This window comes from Muntiacus reevesi, chromosome 2, assembly GCF_963930625.1.
Source record: "Muntiacus reevesi chromosome 2, mMunRee1.1, whole genome shotgun sequence".
NCBI classification, from domain to species: Eukaryota; Metazoa; Chordata; class Mammalia; order Artiodactyla; family Cervidae; genus Muntiacus; species Muntiacus reevesi.
The window spans coordinates 27,657,557-27,671,935 of NC_089250.1; the positions used below are offsets into that span (position 1 = coordinate 27,657,557).

Sequence of the window (14,379 nt, forward strand, 5' to 3'; positions counted from 1 at the left end):
TGGGGTCCCAGGGATCACACCTTCCCCTTGGGAGACCTGTGGCAGCCTCCCTGACACCTCTAGTGAAAGTCACTCAGTTGTCTCCGACTCTTTGCGACCCCATGGACTATACAGTCCATGGAATTCTCCAGGCCAGAATACTGGAGTAGGAAGACTTTTTTTCCCTTCTCCAGGGGATCTTCCCAACCTAAGGACTGAACCCAGGTCTCCCGCATTGCAGGCGGATTCTTTACCAGCCGAGCCACAAGGGAAGCCCAACACCTCTAGTCTTGTCTACAAAACACGGATAGTGAGGACTCTTAAGAGATTTGCTCTGAGGGGTAAATGAGATCCTTCTTGTGAATGACTCAACTCAATGCTGGGCACACAGGAACTGCTCAGACAACTGCAGTTGTTAGGATGACTGAATTTTGTCCTTCACTGCGTCCTGAATTTGTTCAATAGGATTTTTTATTTTTTTGGCTGCACCAGTTCTTAGTTGCAGTATGTGCAATCTTTCACTGAGGCATGTGGGATGTAGTTCTCTGACCAGGGATCAAACCCAGGCCTCCTGCATTGGAAGCAGAGTCTTAACCACTGGACCAGCAGGGGAAGTCCCTGTCCAGCTGAATTTTAATCACTGAGAGAAGATCCCTGTCCTATCCACTTCTTTGGTTGCCCCCAACCCCACTCCCATTCCAGAAAAGTGCTGAGTTTGTCATATATTCTCAAAAAATAAGAAAAATCTGTTACACTGATCAAAAGGAATTACGCTGTTTTTCTCCAAAATAGTGCTCAAATCTTCATAGTAGCCCATCACGGCCAGCTGGACAAAGCCAATGTCCACAGGGTAATCTCTCCTGACCCTGTTAGCAAGTTAAATGTGTGGGAGGAACACCCAAAAAGCTCTCGGTCAAACTTTTCATACCACTGAGCCATCCTAACCTGTTGAATGTGCTGCCTTAGTCAACAATCTAAAAATACCCCAGGGAAATTGATTTGAGCTGGGAACTTCTGCCAAATTCTGGAGCACTGTTTTCCTGAGACATGAACTGTAATCTTACAGGTGCAGATAGTATCAGAGATGACACATATGGACATTTGACAGAAAATCCCATACAGCATGCCAAAGACCCTGTTTGAGGAATGCGTTACAGGTCAAACAGTTCTGCTGTTTTTGCTAACAACCTCCCCTGGGTGTCACAGACCTCACGTGGAATTCTACACCATGATGCGTAACATCATGGGTGAACTCAAACCATTTACAATCCAAATGTGACTGACATTTGCGAGAAAGAACTATAACCTAAAAAAGTCCACTTTATAACACCATCAACAACAGAACTGTGTTTCATATGTTATCAGTAACTATTTTCAATTACTCTAGAAATCAGGTTTGCATAATCATTTGCTCTTCTCGTTTTTTTTTTTCACCCCAAATTGACTTGAAGATCACAAAATAGAAATGTTCCATGGGAGCCATATCCCACTTTCCCCAGAATGAGCAAAAGACTGAGAATTACCCAGGCACTTTCACACTGTTCCATCTTGTCTCTTGATGTCTAAGGCCTCTGTGACCAACAGCGACTTAGAAACTTATCACAAGCCTGGCCTTGCACTGATGTTCTCTTATCTTCCTGGGCTCAAGCTAAGAAAAATGAAGCCAGACCTGCCCCTTGGAAAGTTTGAAAGTGAAAGTGAAGTCGCTCAGTCGTGTCCGACTCTTTGCGACCCCGTGGAATGTAGCCTACCAGGCTCCTCCGTCCATGGGATTCTCCAGGCAAGAATACTGGAGTGGGTTACCATTTCCTTCTCCAGGGGATCTTCCCAACCCAGGGATTGAACCCGGGTCTCCTGCATTGGAGGCAGACGCTTTAACCTCTGAGCCACCAGGGAAGCCCCTGAAAGTTTACCTGACCAAATCTCGAGCACTAGCACCTTTTGTACCTGGAATCCACCCACTGTATCGCATCCTCACCCTTTTCCAAGTACCCAGCAGACAGGGGGAACAGCCTGCTGTGTGGAGACGAACTCAACTAAGGATAGGCTGTTCCTTTTTTATGATAAATGTACCTCTTTCTACTAATTGGCAAGTTCTTCCTTTCAAATGGTTAGATTGAGTGGTGCTTTGCTATAGAATTCCAACTGATTGAGTTAAAGGAACTGAAAATACAGGATTCTGAATAAGTGGAAGGAACTGAACAGAGTACAGTCCAGGAATATTCTCCTCCTGGGTCACAGCACCTCTCTTGACTGTGAACCTTTTGGGATCTAGACCCTCAGAACAGAAAACAGGTGCTGAGAGCAGTGCTGGCCCCAGCCACAGTCTCTGCCTGGATGGAAAGCGCCAGACGCCTTTGGTGCTCGATGGTGGAAGAAATGTCATTATTTCCCTCCTGTTTTACCTCTGTCCCAGTGATCCCCTACCTTTTTGGCACCAGGGACTGGTTTCGTGGAAGACAATTTTTCCATGGACTGCGGCGGGGGGATGGTTTCAGGATGATTCAAACGCATTCCATTTGTTGGGTACTTTATTTCTATTATTATTACATCAGCTCTACCTCAAATCATCAGGCATTTCAGATCCCAGAAGTTGGGGACCCCTGCTCTATTCAGTGCCCATTTCACTTCTCAGTCCTTTGCAACCCACCCTTTCTCTTCCATCAAGCAAGATCAAGAGAACCCTCAACTGCCTGGCTTCCCTGTTGTTTTAACTGGCAGTACCCTGAATCTGAGCACCCATCTTGCTTCCAAAAGACCTACTATGTGTAACATAGATAGCTGGTGGGAAGCTACTGCACAGCACAGGAAGCTCAGATCAGAGCTCTGTGATGACCTAGACGGGTGGTATCGAGGAGGAGGTCCAAGAGGGAGGGAATATATGTATACATTATAGCTGATTTACGTAGTTGCACAGTGGCTCAGATGGTAAAGAATCTGTCTGCTATGCAAGAGACCCAGGTTCAATCCCTGTGTTGGGAAGATGCCCTGGAGTAGGGAATGGCAACCCACTCCAGTATTCTTGCCTGGAGAATCCCATGGACAGAGGAGCCTGGCGGGCTACAGACCCTGGGGTCACAAAGAGTCAGATACGACTGAGCTGACTAACACTCACTTTTTCACTTTTCACAGCAGAAATTAACAAAATACTGTAAAGCAACTATCTTCCAATTAAAAAAAATTTTTTTAAATGACCTATCAACTCTCCCCAGAGACATGGCCATTCTGGCCCTTGCTTTCAATGGCTCTTGCCAGGACTGTCTCCCACTTCTGCTTCCTCATGGGGTACCCAGCTCTCACACTGCCACCCAGGCTCTAGGAAGTGTTGGGGGTGGGTACGGTGGCCATGATTGTGCCATGATTTGTCCTCCACTCCGACCTTAGTGGCAAAATCCTAAATTGTTTCATTTTTGGTTCCTCTGTCCATGGGAATTTTCAGGCAAAAATACTGGAATGGGTTGCCATTTCTTTCTCCAGGGGATCTTCCCAACCCAGGGATCAAACCTGCGCCTCTTGTGTCTCCTGCATTGCAGATGGATTCTTTACCTGCTGAGCTATTTGGGAAATTTTTTTGACTCATGGTCTACAAGTAACAAACTGCATGGGCAAGCCCCTTCGGGTACAGTTTCTGTACTGAAAACCACATGTGGACAGAGCAGCATGATTTTAGGGAACCTACTCATCCATCATGAAGCTACTCTTGTCGGATGGCCTCCAAGGTGCTGCTTTGCTCAGCGTGGCCCTGGGGTGGGTCAGGAAGGAGGGTGGTGAGAGCAGAGACCGGCCTCCCCTCTCTGACGTGGTGTTAAGTGAGCATAAAGCTGGGCAGACGAACGAGGAGTGGCTCCGTGATCACTAGTCCTACCTAGAGGTGGTTCGACGGATCATCACACTTTCCTTTTCCTTCTGCTTTTTGGTTGGCGAGTTAATTTAATTTTGTCATGGCAGGATTAGCAACCAGGCCACAGCGGTGAAGGGACATTATCATCAGACAGCATATTAATCCTCTACCCCACCCAAGGAGGAGGCAAAAACCAAACAAATAGCAGCTTCCTGGAAATTGAATTTCTGTTATCCAGATGTCAAAGATGTAATACCCCAATTACACAAACTATTGCCAATGAAGCATGCCAGCGAATATGCGATGTAAATGGGGTGAACACACAGCCACAAAACTGCACGGTCAGCTTCTGGCTCCGGGAGTGAGTGATAATTAGCACTGTGTGTAGACACTAATAAACATTTATGTCTGAAATTACAACTTTTAGCCATGTTAATAAGGGATCTATTGGCAATCTGTAAAATAAAAGGTCTTGAAAAGAATGTCATACATTAAGCGGTGGCAGACATTTCCCATTCTAGCACAATCTTTTTTTTTTCCCCCTTCCCCCTAATTGCAAATGGCCACACTGTTTTGCTGAGAAATTAATTGACATAAGAACCTACCTAAAAAAATGGGTTGTGTCTCTTTGGCCTCCCCATTAACATCGCTGCTGAAGTCTGAGATCTTATAGACCTCATGGTGATAATCTGGGGTGAGAAAACAGCCAAAAATTAGAATTCTAATGACCTGCAAGATATGAATAAGCAAGAAAGGCGAGAATCTCATTATATACGTTATGTGTAAGCTATACTTTATAATTTTTTGAGATCTCAGTTCATCACAGAATTTACAGTCACTGGTAATCCCTACCACTCTGCTTACTCTGGAGAAGTACACAAACTTGAAATTATTATTTTCACTTTAGAAAACAGCTCTGCTTGATCACACAGTTTTCACAGGAAATGTGGTCCACAGATGCCAATTACATACCAGGCTTCTTTTCTTCCAAATGACAAGTATTTTTATAAGGAAAAGAAAAAAACCTTGCCCAATCATAGGCCAGAAGAAGATTCCAAATTTATCTCTACAACCTATTTGCATGAGTAGATGATAGTACGCTTCAGAGTTACCTGGTACTCTTAGCTTATCCAGAAAAATCCTAGCCTTTGAGCAGCTTGCAGGCAAGCACACATAAAAAATACTGATTTGTTATTTCAAATATAGTATAATTTGGAATAAGAAAGCGAGTCTTGCATTCGGCTACCGCACTTCAACATACAATCGTTTAAGTTCTAAAAATGCACCTGCAAAGCAGAGAGAAAAAGCAGACCCCTAATTTTTTTTTTTAAAAAAGGAAAAAGACAGACTTGCTATGTCAGTCCAACTTTAAAACACAGTATTTTACAAGCTTCTCTAAAGAGGCTACTGTACTTTGGCAACTGTTTCTAAAAAGTAGGATTGCTTAGGTAAGAGACTAGACAATCCTTCTTAACAGTGATTCCCTTTTGGGGGCCTTAGCCCTCCCAGAACAAGGTCTACAAAACTTATCTCACTTTTAAGATAAAGTAGTTAAGTTCCATGAGTTTGAGCAAACTCCGGGAGACAGAGAAGGACAGGGAAGCCTGGCATGCTGCAGTCCATGGAGTCGCAGAGTCGGACGCAACTGAGCAACTGAGCAATTGAACAACAAAGTAAGTTTCCTGAAGTCATAAATAAGAAAGCCACCTAGATTCCAGAATGAATCAGATAGACCAACAGGCCAGTCACAAATGAAGGTACTTTTAAAGTACAAATGACTGAGTAATCAATACGGCTGGGGAAAAAAAAAAAAAACTGTACAGAGAAAAAAGCAAAGCCAAATATTTTGAATACATACAACTACGACAGACTTTTTTCATCAAACAGTATCCAAACTAAATTCGAGTTAACAGATAGGAGTAGATCTTCAAAATGTCTATAATCAAAATCAATTTCAGACTAACCGAAAGCAGGCTTTATTGAATCTACAGCACAGTTAGCTTAGCTGGAAATTGCAATCGCCCTCTAATTTTCATCAGCTTACATGTGACTTCTCCAGGTTGTTAAAATAATCGCCTTGCTCTCTAGTCTGATGCCAGTGCTAGATACTACAACAGAGGAACAAAGTGGACAGGTTCTCTGGTTTGGTTTTGACTTCAAGCTGATTTAAAGATGACACTTCAACACGATCATTCTAAACTCAATATTGGGACTTGTGACATGAAGGGGAGAAAAAGTCACCTGCATCGAATTTAAGGTGACACGATGCATTTTGATAGACATAATTTTTTGTCTGCCCTTACATTCTTACCGTTTTTTGAAAAGTCTAATCAGGAAAAATAAAGACTCTTTAACAAGTCACTGAACACAGGCAGGACCATTCAACTTTCCTCTCCCCTGATAAAATAAACCCAAGCCCAGAGACCGCGGTGTACACCTGTTAAATCGTCAGGAACCGGCTGTATTTTTCGTTTTTTTCTTTTTAATGATACTTATCTGACTGTTACGTGATCTATTCGAAAACATCTTCCCTGCCCAAATAACATATCCGGGAAAGATGCTGAATGTCAGTAATTCTTCTCTGGGCTTGGACACCTAATGAGCTTCTTTCTCGGTCTTAACAACAGCCACCGCCACCTTTTCTCCTTTTTGCAGGAGGGAGGAAAAAAGCAAACCAACCCCAAACCACCGCGACCACTGGTCCGGGTGGGTGTCCGCACGGCCTGATGGAGACGCGTCCTCCCCCACCCGGCCGCCGAGCCACAGGCGAGGAATACCAAAGAAGGCTCCCCGCTCCCCAAGTGTCATTGTTTGCTAATTTCCTGATGTGCCCTCCGACTTGTTTACGCGGAATCACATCCTGCCTCCCCCCTCACCCCCAGCCGCACAACTTTCCTCGCCGCCCGGCGTGTGTGCGGCCGAAGCCCCACTCGGGGAGGGGCCCCGGGGCGGGGGGGTATCAGGAGCCCCGGCCCTCGGAGTTGGCCGCACCGGGGCCGGGGGCTGTTTACGCGGCGGCCAAGTCCTCCCTCCGCCGCCCGCACGCCCCCCGCCCGGCCCGGCCCGGCCCGGCTTACCTCGGTTCACCAGTTTGAAGCTCTGCGATTTCCTGCTCCGCTTCCTCTCCGAGAACTCCATGGTGCGGCGGGCGGGCAGGGCAGGGGCTGCGGCCGGGGGCGGCCGGGCGGAGGGACCGGCGGCCGAGGCGGCGGCGGCGCTGGCTCTTGTCACCCGGCAGCGGGAGCGCGGGGACCAAGGTCCGTCTCTTGGATCCGCAGGGGGGAGGCACAGGCAAGGGAAAAACCACTCGAGCCCGCCCGGGGGCTGCGGCCAGCGGGGCCGGGCGGGAGGCGCTCTCCCGGGCGAAGTTGCCCCCTCCTGGCCGCCGCTCAGCTCGCCCCCCGACCCCGGCTCATCCCCGGCTGCCGGGCGAGACGCCGCCGGAGCCGAACTTTCCGTTGGGGAGCGAGTTGGGGGCGGGGAGGGCGGGCCGGGGCTGCCGGCGCCCTGGGCGCTCGCCGCGGGCCGGCCTGGGTGCAGCTCCCGACGCGGCGGCGGCGAGCGCGGCCCCGGGGACGCGGCGGGCGGGCCGAGGGCGGCGGCGGCGGCGGCGGCAGGGTGCGAGCCGGGTCGGGGCGCTGACCGCCCCCGCGGGAGGAGGGGCGCCGGGAGGAGGCGGCGCCGCCGGGACCCCGGGGCCACCTGCTGGCGGAGCGCGGCCGCCGCCATCCCCCGGGGCCCGGGCCGCCGCCACCCACCGGCCTGGCCGCGCGGCGCCTGGAGGAGGAGCCGGAGGCCGCAGCGCAGCGCCCTCGGCTCGGCCGGCCCACCCGCCCCCGGGGACCGCCGTCCCTGCCAGGCGCTGGGGTCCCGACGCCGGTGCCTCGGGGGCCGGCGAGTCGGGGTGCGGCTGCCCGGGGGGGCCTGGCTCTCGCCTCCGAGCTCGCCTGCATCTTCCCGGGGCCGATCTTGTTCTCAACGGCCCTGGGTGTCGGCGACCCTCCTGGCCAGCCCATTCCTCTCGCCGTGAGATTCAGGGTATCGGAGGACCAGACACTGGTTTCAGGCAAGTTTTAGGGGGGAAAAAAAAAAATCAACCAAAACCCCAAAACTTACCCATCTGAGCTCTGCAAAGAAAAGAGATTTTAGAATTTTCTGATCAGCCGAGTATGGAAAAGAGTGTGCTTCAGTTCTTTACTCCAATACGAGGAGGGATGTAGGAAGATTGGGAGTTAAGTTCAAGGAGAGAACTTGGAATGTGGGGCTTGGAGAGGGTGGATGGGGTGAGCAATGCGACGTCAGTGGGCGCCCCACCTCTCTTCTGACTCTTAGGGAAGCCATGGCCAAGGCAGGTGCACAGGGCTCTGCCACTGGGTGTACTAAAGCCAGAATAATCGGCAGGAACGGAAAGCTTGTGTTTTATGTTGTATTCTTTTCTAGGGAGCTAAGAGTACTCCATTGCTTTTTCACAACAACTTGATTGTGGGGATGGAAGAGAATTCTATACCAGCGGGGACTGGCAGGTCAGAAATGTGATCTGATAAGCTGAAAAGTACCGCCACCAAACTGGTCATCTCTAGACGCAAATACAAAGAGAGTAAAGAGATGGATGTCGGAACCAGCACTGTGACAAGTTCAAGTGACCTTAAAAGAGTGGAGAGAAAAAGTGGGGAGGGTATGTTGATAAATGTGGTAACACTGCCAACCTCACTCCAGTGAAGAGGCAGCTGCTCAGGACTCACTCTTTTTTTAAAAATAATTTTATGTATTATTTATTTTTGGCAGTACTGGGTCTTCCTTGCTGGGCAGGTTTTTCTCTAGTTTTGGTGTTCAGGCTTCTCTTTGCAATGGCTTCCCTTGTTCTGGACCACCGGCTCAAGGGCTCTGTAGTTTCGGTTCCCAGGCTTTAGAGCACAGGCTCAGTATTTGTGAAACTACTTAGTTGCTCCGCAGCATGTGGGATCCTCTGGGATCAGGGGTCGAACCGGTCTCCTGCATTGGCAGTCAGATTCTTTACCAAGGAGACACCAAGGAAGCCCCAGGATCCCCTCTTATTTAACAGAGACGCCTAAGAGAAAGGGATAAGTTGGAGGCAACCTGCATAAGCATATACACACCAGGAAATCAAGGAACCAGGTAACCCATCATATGGCAGAAGCAGAGCCTGGTACACCTTCCGAGGTCTTATATTAGGTGGTCAGTTCAGTTCAGTTCAGTTCATTCGCTCAGTTGTGTCCGACTCTTTGCGACCCCACGAATCGCAGCACGCCAGGCCTCCCTGCCCATCACCTACTCCCGGAGTTTACTCAAACTCATGTCCATCGAGTCGGTGACGCCATCCAGCCATCTCATCCTCTGTCGTCCCCTCCTCCTCCTGCCCCCAGCCCCTCCCAGCACCAGGGTATATTAGGTGGTATATATGTAATAAGTGGGAAGGCTGGTGTCAAAGGGGGAAAAAGCACAGTTCAGGGGACTTCCCTGGTGGTCAGGTGGTCAGGACTCTGCGCTTCATGCAGGGGGCTCAGGCTCCACCCCTGGTCAAGGAACTGTGATCCTGCATGCCAGTGCAACAGGGGCCAGATAAACGAATGAGGAGTGTTCCTTTTGTTCCCTAAAATGAACCCTTAAATAAGAGGTTTTTAACTTTTGCTCACTGTCTCCTTGGAGATTATGTTCAGAGTTCAGGGCCTTTTCCTAGAAAATATGTGTAGGACAAACAAAATTATATTCATTTTTCGGAGTTCTAAAAGGTAGCAGAAAGGATTAAAGTGATAACACGTATTGGTCAACTACTCTATTTGGTTTTCTACTGTTTTTTTGCCTGTCTTTAAAACCATGTACCTGAAGGTGTTTTGAAGATTTCAGACAGAACCTGATTCTGTCCCCTGGGCAGGGACCCTTTCTTTCTTTTTCTAGTGCCTTTAAAAATGTTATTCCAGAAGCCACAGGCTGAGGACTGTACTGATTGAAGAACATTTAGGATCGTTCATGCCTTGGAGCATAAAATGAGACTTTATTATGCTTGCTATGATAAAATCATTGAAGGTGCCATACCAAGAAGCAGATCCCTAGGGGGATATTAACAACTTAGCATTTTCAGTTCAAGTGGGAATATGAATTCCGTTTGCTGAAGAAAATATTTTTTATATAGTTAAGAAAAGATATTTCATTGTGATAATGTTTTAAAATAATGATTATTCTCCTTGACCCTTCTTCCTGGCTCAACAGAAATGGTCTGTGAGGAAGTTGGTCTACAGAGGCCATAAGTCAGGGTTGTCCTATTAACAAGTAGAGAAAATCGACAAATACTTGTTTATTCTCCACATTGTGCAAATCACCATACCTTTATATAACAAAAAAGGTAATATATTCAAAATTACCGTTAATAAAAGATTAAATAAGAGGGCTTCCCTGGTGGCTCAGTGGTAAAGAATCTACCTGCCAATGCAGGAGATGCTGGTTTAGTCCCTGGGCCAGGAAGATCCCCTGGAGAAGGAAATGGCAACACACTCCAGTAGGTGTCTGGGAAATCCCATGAACAGAGGAGCTTGACGGGATACAGCCCATGGGGTCCCAAAGAGTTGGACATGACTTAAGTGACTAAACTAGAACAAAAGATTAATAATGATGTTTAATTAGAGATTGCTTTAAGTGGTAGATATTAGTCACTTGAGCTGCCATACAAAATGTAATAGATGAAGTAGTTTCAACAATTGAAATTTACTTTCTCGTGGTTCTGAAGACTAGAAGCCCTGGATTCAGGTCTGGCAGAATCAGTTCCTGGTGAGGGCTCTCTTGTTGGCTTGTAGACAACTGCCTTCTCACAGTGGTGGAAAGAGAGTTCTGATCTCTTCTTATATAATCCCATCATCAGTGTCTCATCCAAAACCTGATTACCTCCCAAAGGCCCTGCCTCTCAGTACCCTCACGTTTGGGGGTTAGAGCTTCAACATAGGAGTGTGAGGGCAGGGAACACAATTCAGCTTGTAGCAGTATTTTGTTTGGTATTTGGTTTGGTTTGGTTTTTTTGGCTGCCATGCAGCATGCAGGATCTTAGTTCACTGACCAGGGAACTTGTGCGCCCTGCAGTGGAAGCGCAGAGTCATAACAGCTGGACCACCACGGAAGTCCATAACAGTCTGTTGTTTTTGAGTTTTTAATGTAGGGGTGTTCTGCATAATCCTACAGGAGATATATTAAGGTCATTTTTCTGTCTCAACAGTTCAAGTTTCCCCAAAGGTTTTAGAGCCATAGGTTTACATATTATTAAAGCTCAGGGAAAACTGGTCAAATATTTCATGACTTCAGGTAGGCCAAATATTTAATCATATGACCATTCTAGAATTCAGTTGATTGTAGATAAAGATTAAAGATAGGTTTTAATCTCTGATAAAGGCAGGTAATTTGGCCAGAGAATACTTAAGCAACCTTAACCCTAATTTTTAAAAATCCTTGTCTGAAAACTCTGTCCTGAGATGAACAGCATTAAAAAGATCTCCATCTTTATTTAGAGCCCTGCTGTCCAATAGAAATATAATGCAAGCTATAAACGGAATTTAAAGTTTTCTATCAGCCACATTTTTAAGAAGTAAAAATAAGTTAAATTTATTTGAATAATACATCTTATTTAACCTAGTATATTAAAAATATTATCATTTTGATATGCAATCAATATAAAAATACTCAGTGATACAATTTACATTTCTTTTTCTTTGCACACTGTTTTGAAAATGGTGTGTGTTTTACATTTAGAGGGCAAACCAATTCAGATTAGCCAAGTTCACATATTTAATAGCCACATGTGGCTAGTGCTACCACATTAGAAGACTCAGATTTACAGGAACTATATGATTTGAACCACCCTATGTGCATAGATAATGACTGTAACCTGGCTGCTATTTATGTAATAACCCTCAAAAAGGAGATAAGTGGGATGGTATTAAGGCTTGAGGCTGTTTATAATCTTTGATTGGAGTCTCTGGAATTGAAAATCCTGTCAGTTGATTCTGGAATCCTCCAGGAAGATTAATAAGTATAAATATTAACTTTTCATTTTGTGACAATCACCCATCAGAAGGGTCATGGAAAGAATAGAAGTAAGCCCTACTCTAGACTCAGTTTATCAGTTTGTTGCTGGCATAACTCAAGTTTCCATTTTCATTTTCTTCATGGGTTTTAGCAATTGTAATTTAAAGGAGGTAGTATCTATAAGAGATTACTTAAGTGAAAATGAGATCTTGAAATGTGCCACCAAAAACTTTACTGTATATTTATATGAAGCTTCTCATATAGGAACTCAAGAATACTTACACATTATCTAATGCTCTTAAGTGCTATAGGAAGTTGATAGGTATTAATGTTCCAAATTTGCAAATGAGGAAAATCAGTTTTCATGAGATTGTTTTTTAGTGAAACTTGAATGCCATGCGGGTTTCCTGACTCTTAAGTGTGATGCATTAACCTTACTTTCTGCCATTTCTTTAAAATAAAAATTTAATGTTTTTTAAATGAAGATCTAACATATATAGTAAAGAACATGAATCTTAAGTGTTCACCTCAATGAATTTCTTTTACTTATGTCTACATCCACAGAAAAACCATCCTCTGCGAGGTTAAGATCTAGGACATTTTCAGCTCCCCTGAGGTCCCTCCCAGCAGACTATCTCCCAAGAACACCATAAGTCTAACTAACCTCTATCACCAGAGCTTGGTTTCCTGTGTTCCTGAACTTCATATAAATGGCATCATACACTGTGTACCATTTTGTATCAAGGTTTTGCTCAGCATTATGTCTGTGAGATTCATTCCTGTTGTTGGGTACAAGAGTTCATTCATTTACTTTGCTCTATATTATTTCATTATATAAATATACTGCAATTTTTTATCCATTCTACAGTTGATGGATATTCTTGTACGTTTTAGTTTATGTCTTTAGGTGGACATAAGCACACTGTATCTTGTGTATATGTTCTGTTCATGAGTGGAATTTCTGGATTAGAGTGTGTGTGTGTGTGTGTGTGTTTGGCTTTAGTAAGTACTATCGAATAGTTTTCCTGAGTAGTTGTATCAAAAGTTGTACAGTAGTAAAGAATCTGCCTGCAATTCAGGAGACTTTGGAAACTTGGGCTGTATCGCTGGGTCAGGAAGATCTCCTGGAGAAGGAAATGGCAACCTGCTCCAGTATCCTTGTGTGGGGGGAAATCCCATGAACAGAGGAGCCTGGCTACAGTCTGTGGGGTTGCAAAAGAGACATGACTGAACACGCACTCACACATTCTCACATGCAGTATATGAGAGTGCTAGCTATCCCACATCTTCACCAGCACTTGGTGTTAATCGGAGCATAGTGGTACATTTTTGCCTCATTGGGATTTTAATTTGCATTCCCCAATTGTTCAATGACACTAAGCACATTTTCATGTGCTCATTGGTCATTTAGACATCGTTTTCTTTCACAGGCCTGTTCAAGTCTTTTGGCCATTTAAAATTTTAATTTTATATTGGAGTATAGTTAATTAACTATTAATGGGCTTCCCAGATGGTGCTAGTCTTTAAAGTACCTACCTGCCAATGCAGGAGATACAAGAGACACGACGACTTCAATCCCTGGATTGGGAAAATCCCCCTGGAGAAGGGAATGGCAACCCACTGCAGTATTCTTGCCTGGGAAATCCCATGGACAGAGGAGGCTGGCAGGCTACCGTCCATGGGATTGCAAAGAATCCAACACACTGAGCACATGCAGCACATGGTTAATTGATAACAATGTGTTAGCTTTAGATGTACAGCAAAGTGATTCAGTTATATTATGCATATGCATGTATCCTTTTTCAAGTTCTTTTTCCATTTAGGTTATTAGAGAATATTGAGCAGAGTTCCCTGTGCTAATACAGTAGGCCCTTGTTGGTTATCTGTTTTAAATAAAGCAGTATGTATACATCAATCCCAGTCTCCCAGTCTATCCCTCCTTCCCACCCTTTGCCGTCTGGTAACCATAAATTCATTCTTTGTGAGTCCATTTCTGTTTTGTAAATAAGTTCATTTGTATTTTTTTAACATTCTGCTTATAAGCGATATCATATGATATTTGTCTTTTTTTTCTGACTTCACTTAATATGATGATCTCCAGGTCCAGCCCTGTTGCTGCAAATGGCATTATTTCATTCTTTTTAATGGCTCATTTACCAGTTGTTGGTCTTTTTTCTTTCATTTGGAAGAGTTCTATATTTGCATATAAGTCCTTTGTAGAATATTATTTTGCAAATGTCTTCTGATCTGTAGCTCATATTTTCATCCTGAATGTTCTTAAAATTCTGAATTTTAATGAAGGTAGCTTTATAGTTGACCCATGAACAACTCTGCAGTTAGGGACACTAACTCTGGCATGGTAAAAAATCTGAATATAACTAAAGTCCACTTTCCATCTATGAAGTTCCTCTGTATCCATGATTCCTCTGTATCTAAGGTTCCACATCTGAGGATTTAACCAACTGTGGGTCATGCAGTACTGTAAGACTTACTACCGAAAACACTCCAAGTACAAGTCCAAAAACACTCCA

The 14,379-nt window shown here is 45.2% G+C and overlaps 2 protein-coding genes and 1 non-coding gene across 10 annotated transcripts in view; 1 reads left to right on the forward strand and 2 right to left on the reverse strand.

Annotated features, from left to right (window-relative positions):
- BEND7 (BEN domain containing 7) overlaps positions 1 to 7,361 on the reverse strand; it is an 86,216-nt gene extending 78,855 nt beyond the window's left edge. For 6 of the 7 annotated variants that reach the window (XM_065921133.1, XM_065921138.1, XM_065921135.1 and 3 more), the window contains exons 1-2: positions 6,898 to 7,361; positions 4,426 to 4,509 (exon numbers count right to left, since the gene is read on the reverse strand). In XM_065921133.1, the coding sequence (XP_065777205.1) occupies positions 4,426 to 4,509; positions 6,898 to 6,958 (145 nt within the window). In that variant the 5' untranslated portion in view covers positions 6,959 to 7,361. The remainder of the gene's footprint in view (positions 1 to 4,425; positions 4,510 to 6,897) is intronic. The other variant, XM_065921139.1, reaches the window with a different exon arrangement.
- Positions 1,804 to 1,875, reverse strand: TRNAW-CCA (transfer RNA tryptophan (anticodon CCA)). The gene has a single exon. It is a non-coding gene; the product is annotated as a tRNA-Trp (tRNA).
- A 209-nt stretch (positions 7,362 to 7,570) lies between the features above and the next one.
- The window catches only part of PRPF18 (pre-mRNA processing factor 18), a 94,075-nt gene continuing 87,266 nt past the window's right edge, over positions 7,571 to 14,379 (forward strand). Inside the window, exon 1 of one of the 2 annotated variants that reach the window (XM_065921145.1) lies at positions 7,571 to 7,886. The gene's annotated coding sequence lies outside the window, so the exon portion shown is untranslated. The remainder of the gene's footprint in view (positions 7,887 to 14,379) is intronic. The other variant, XM_065921144.1, reaches the window with a different exon arrangement.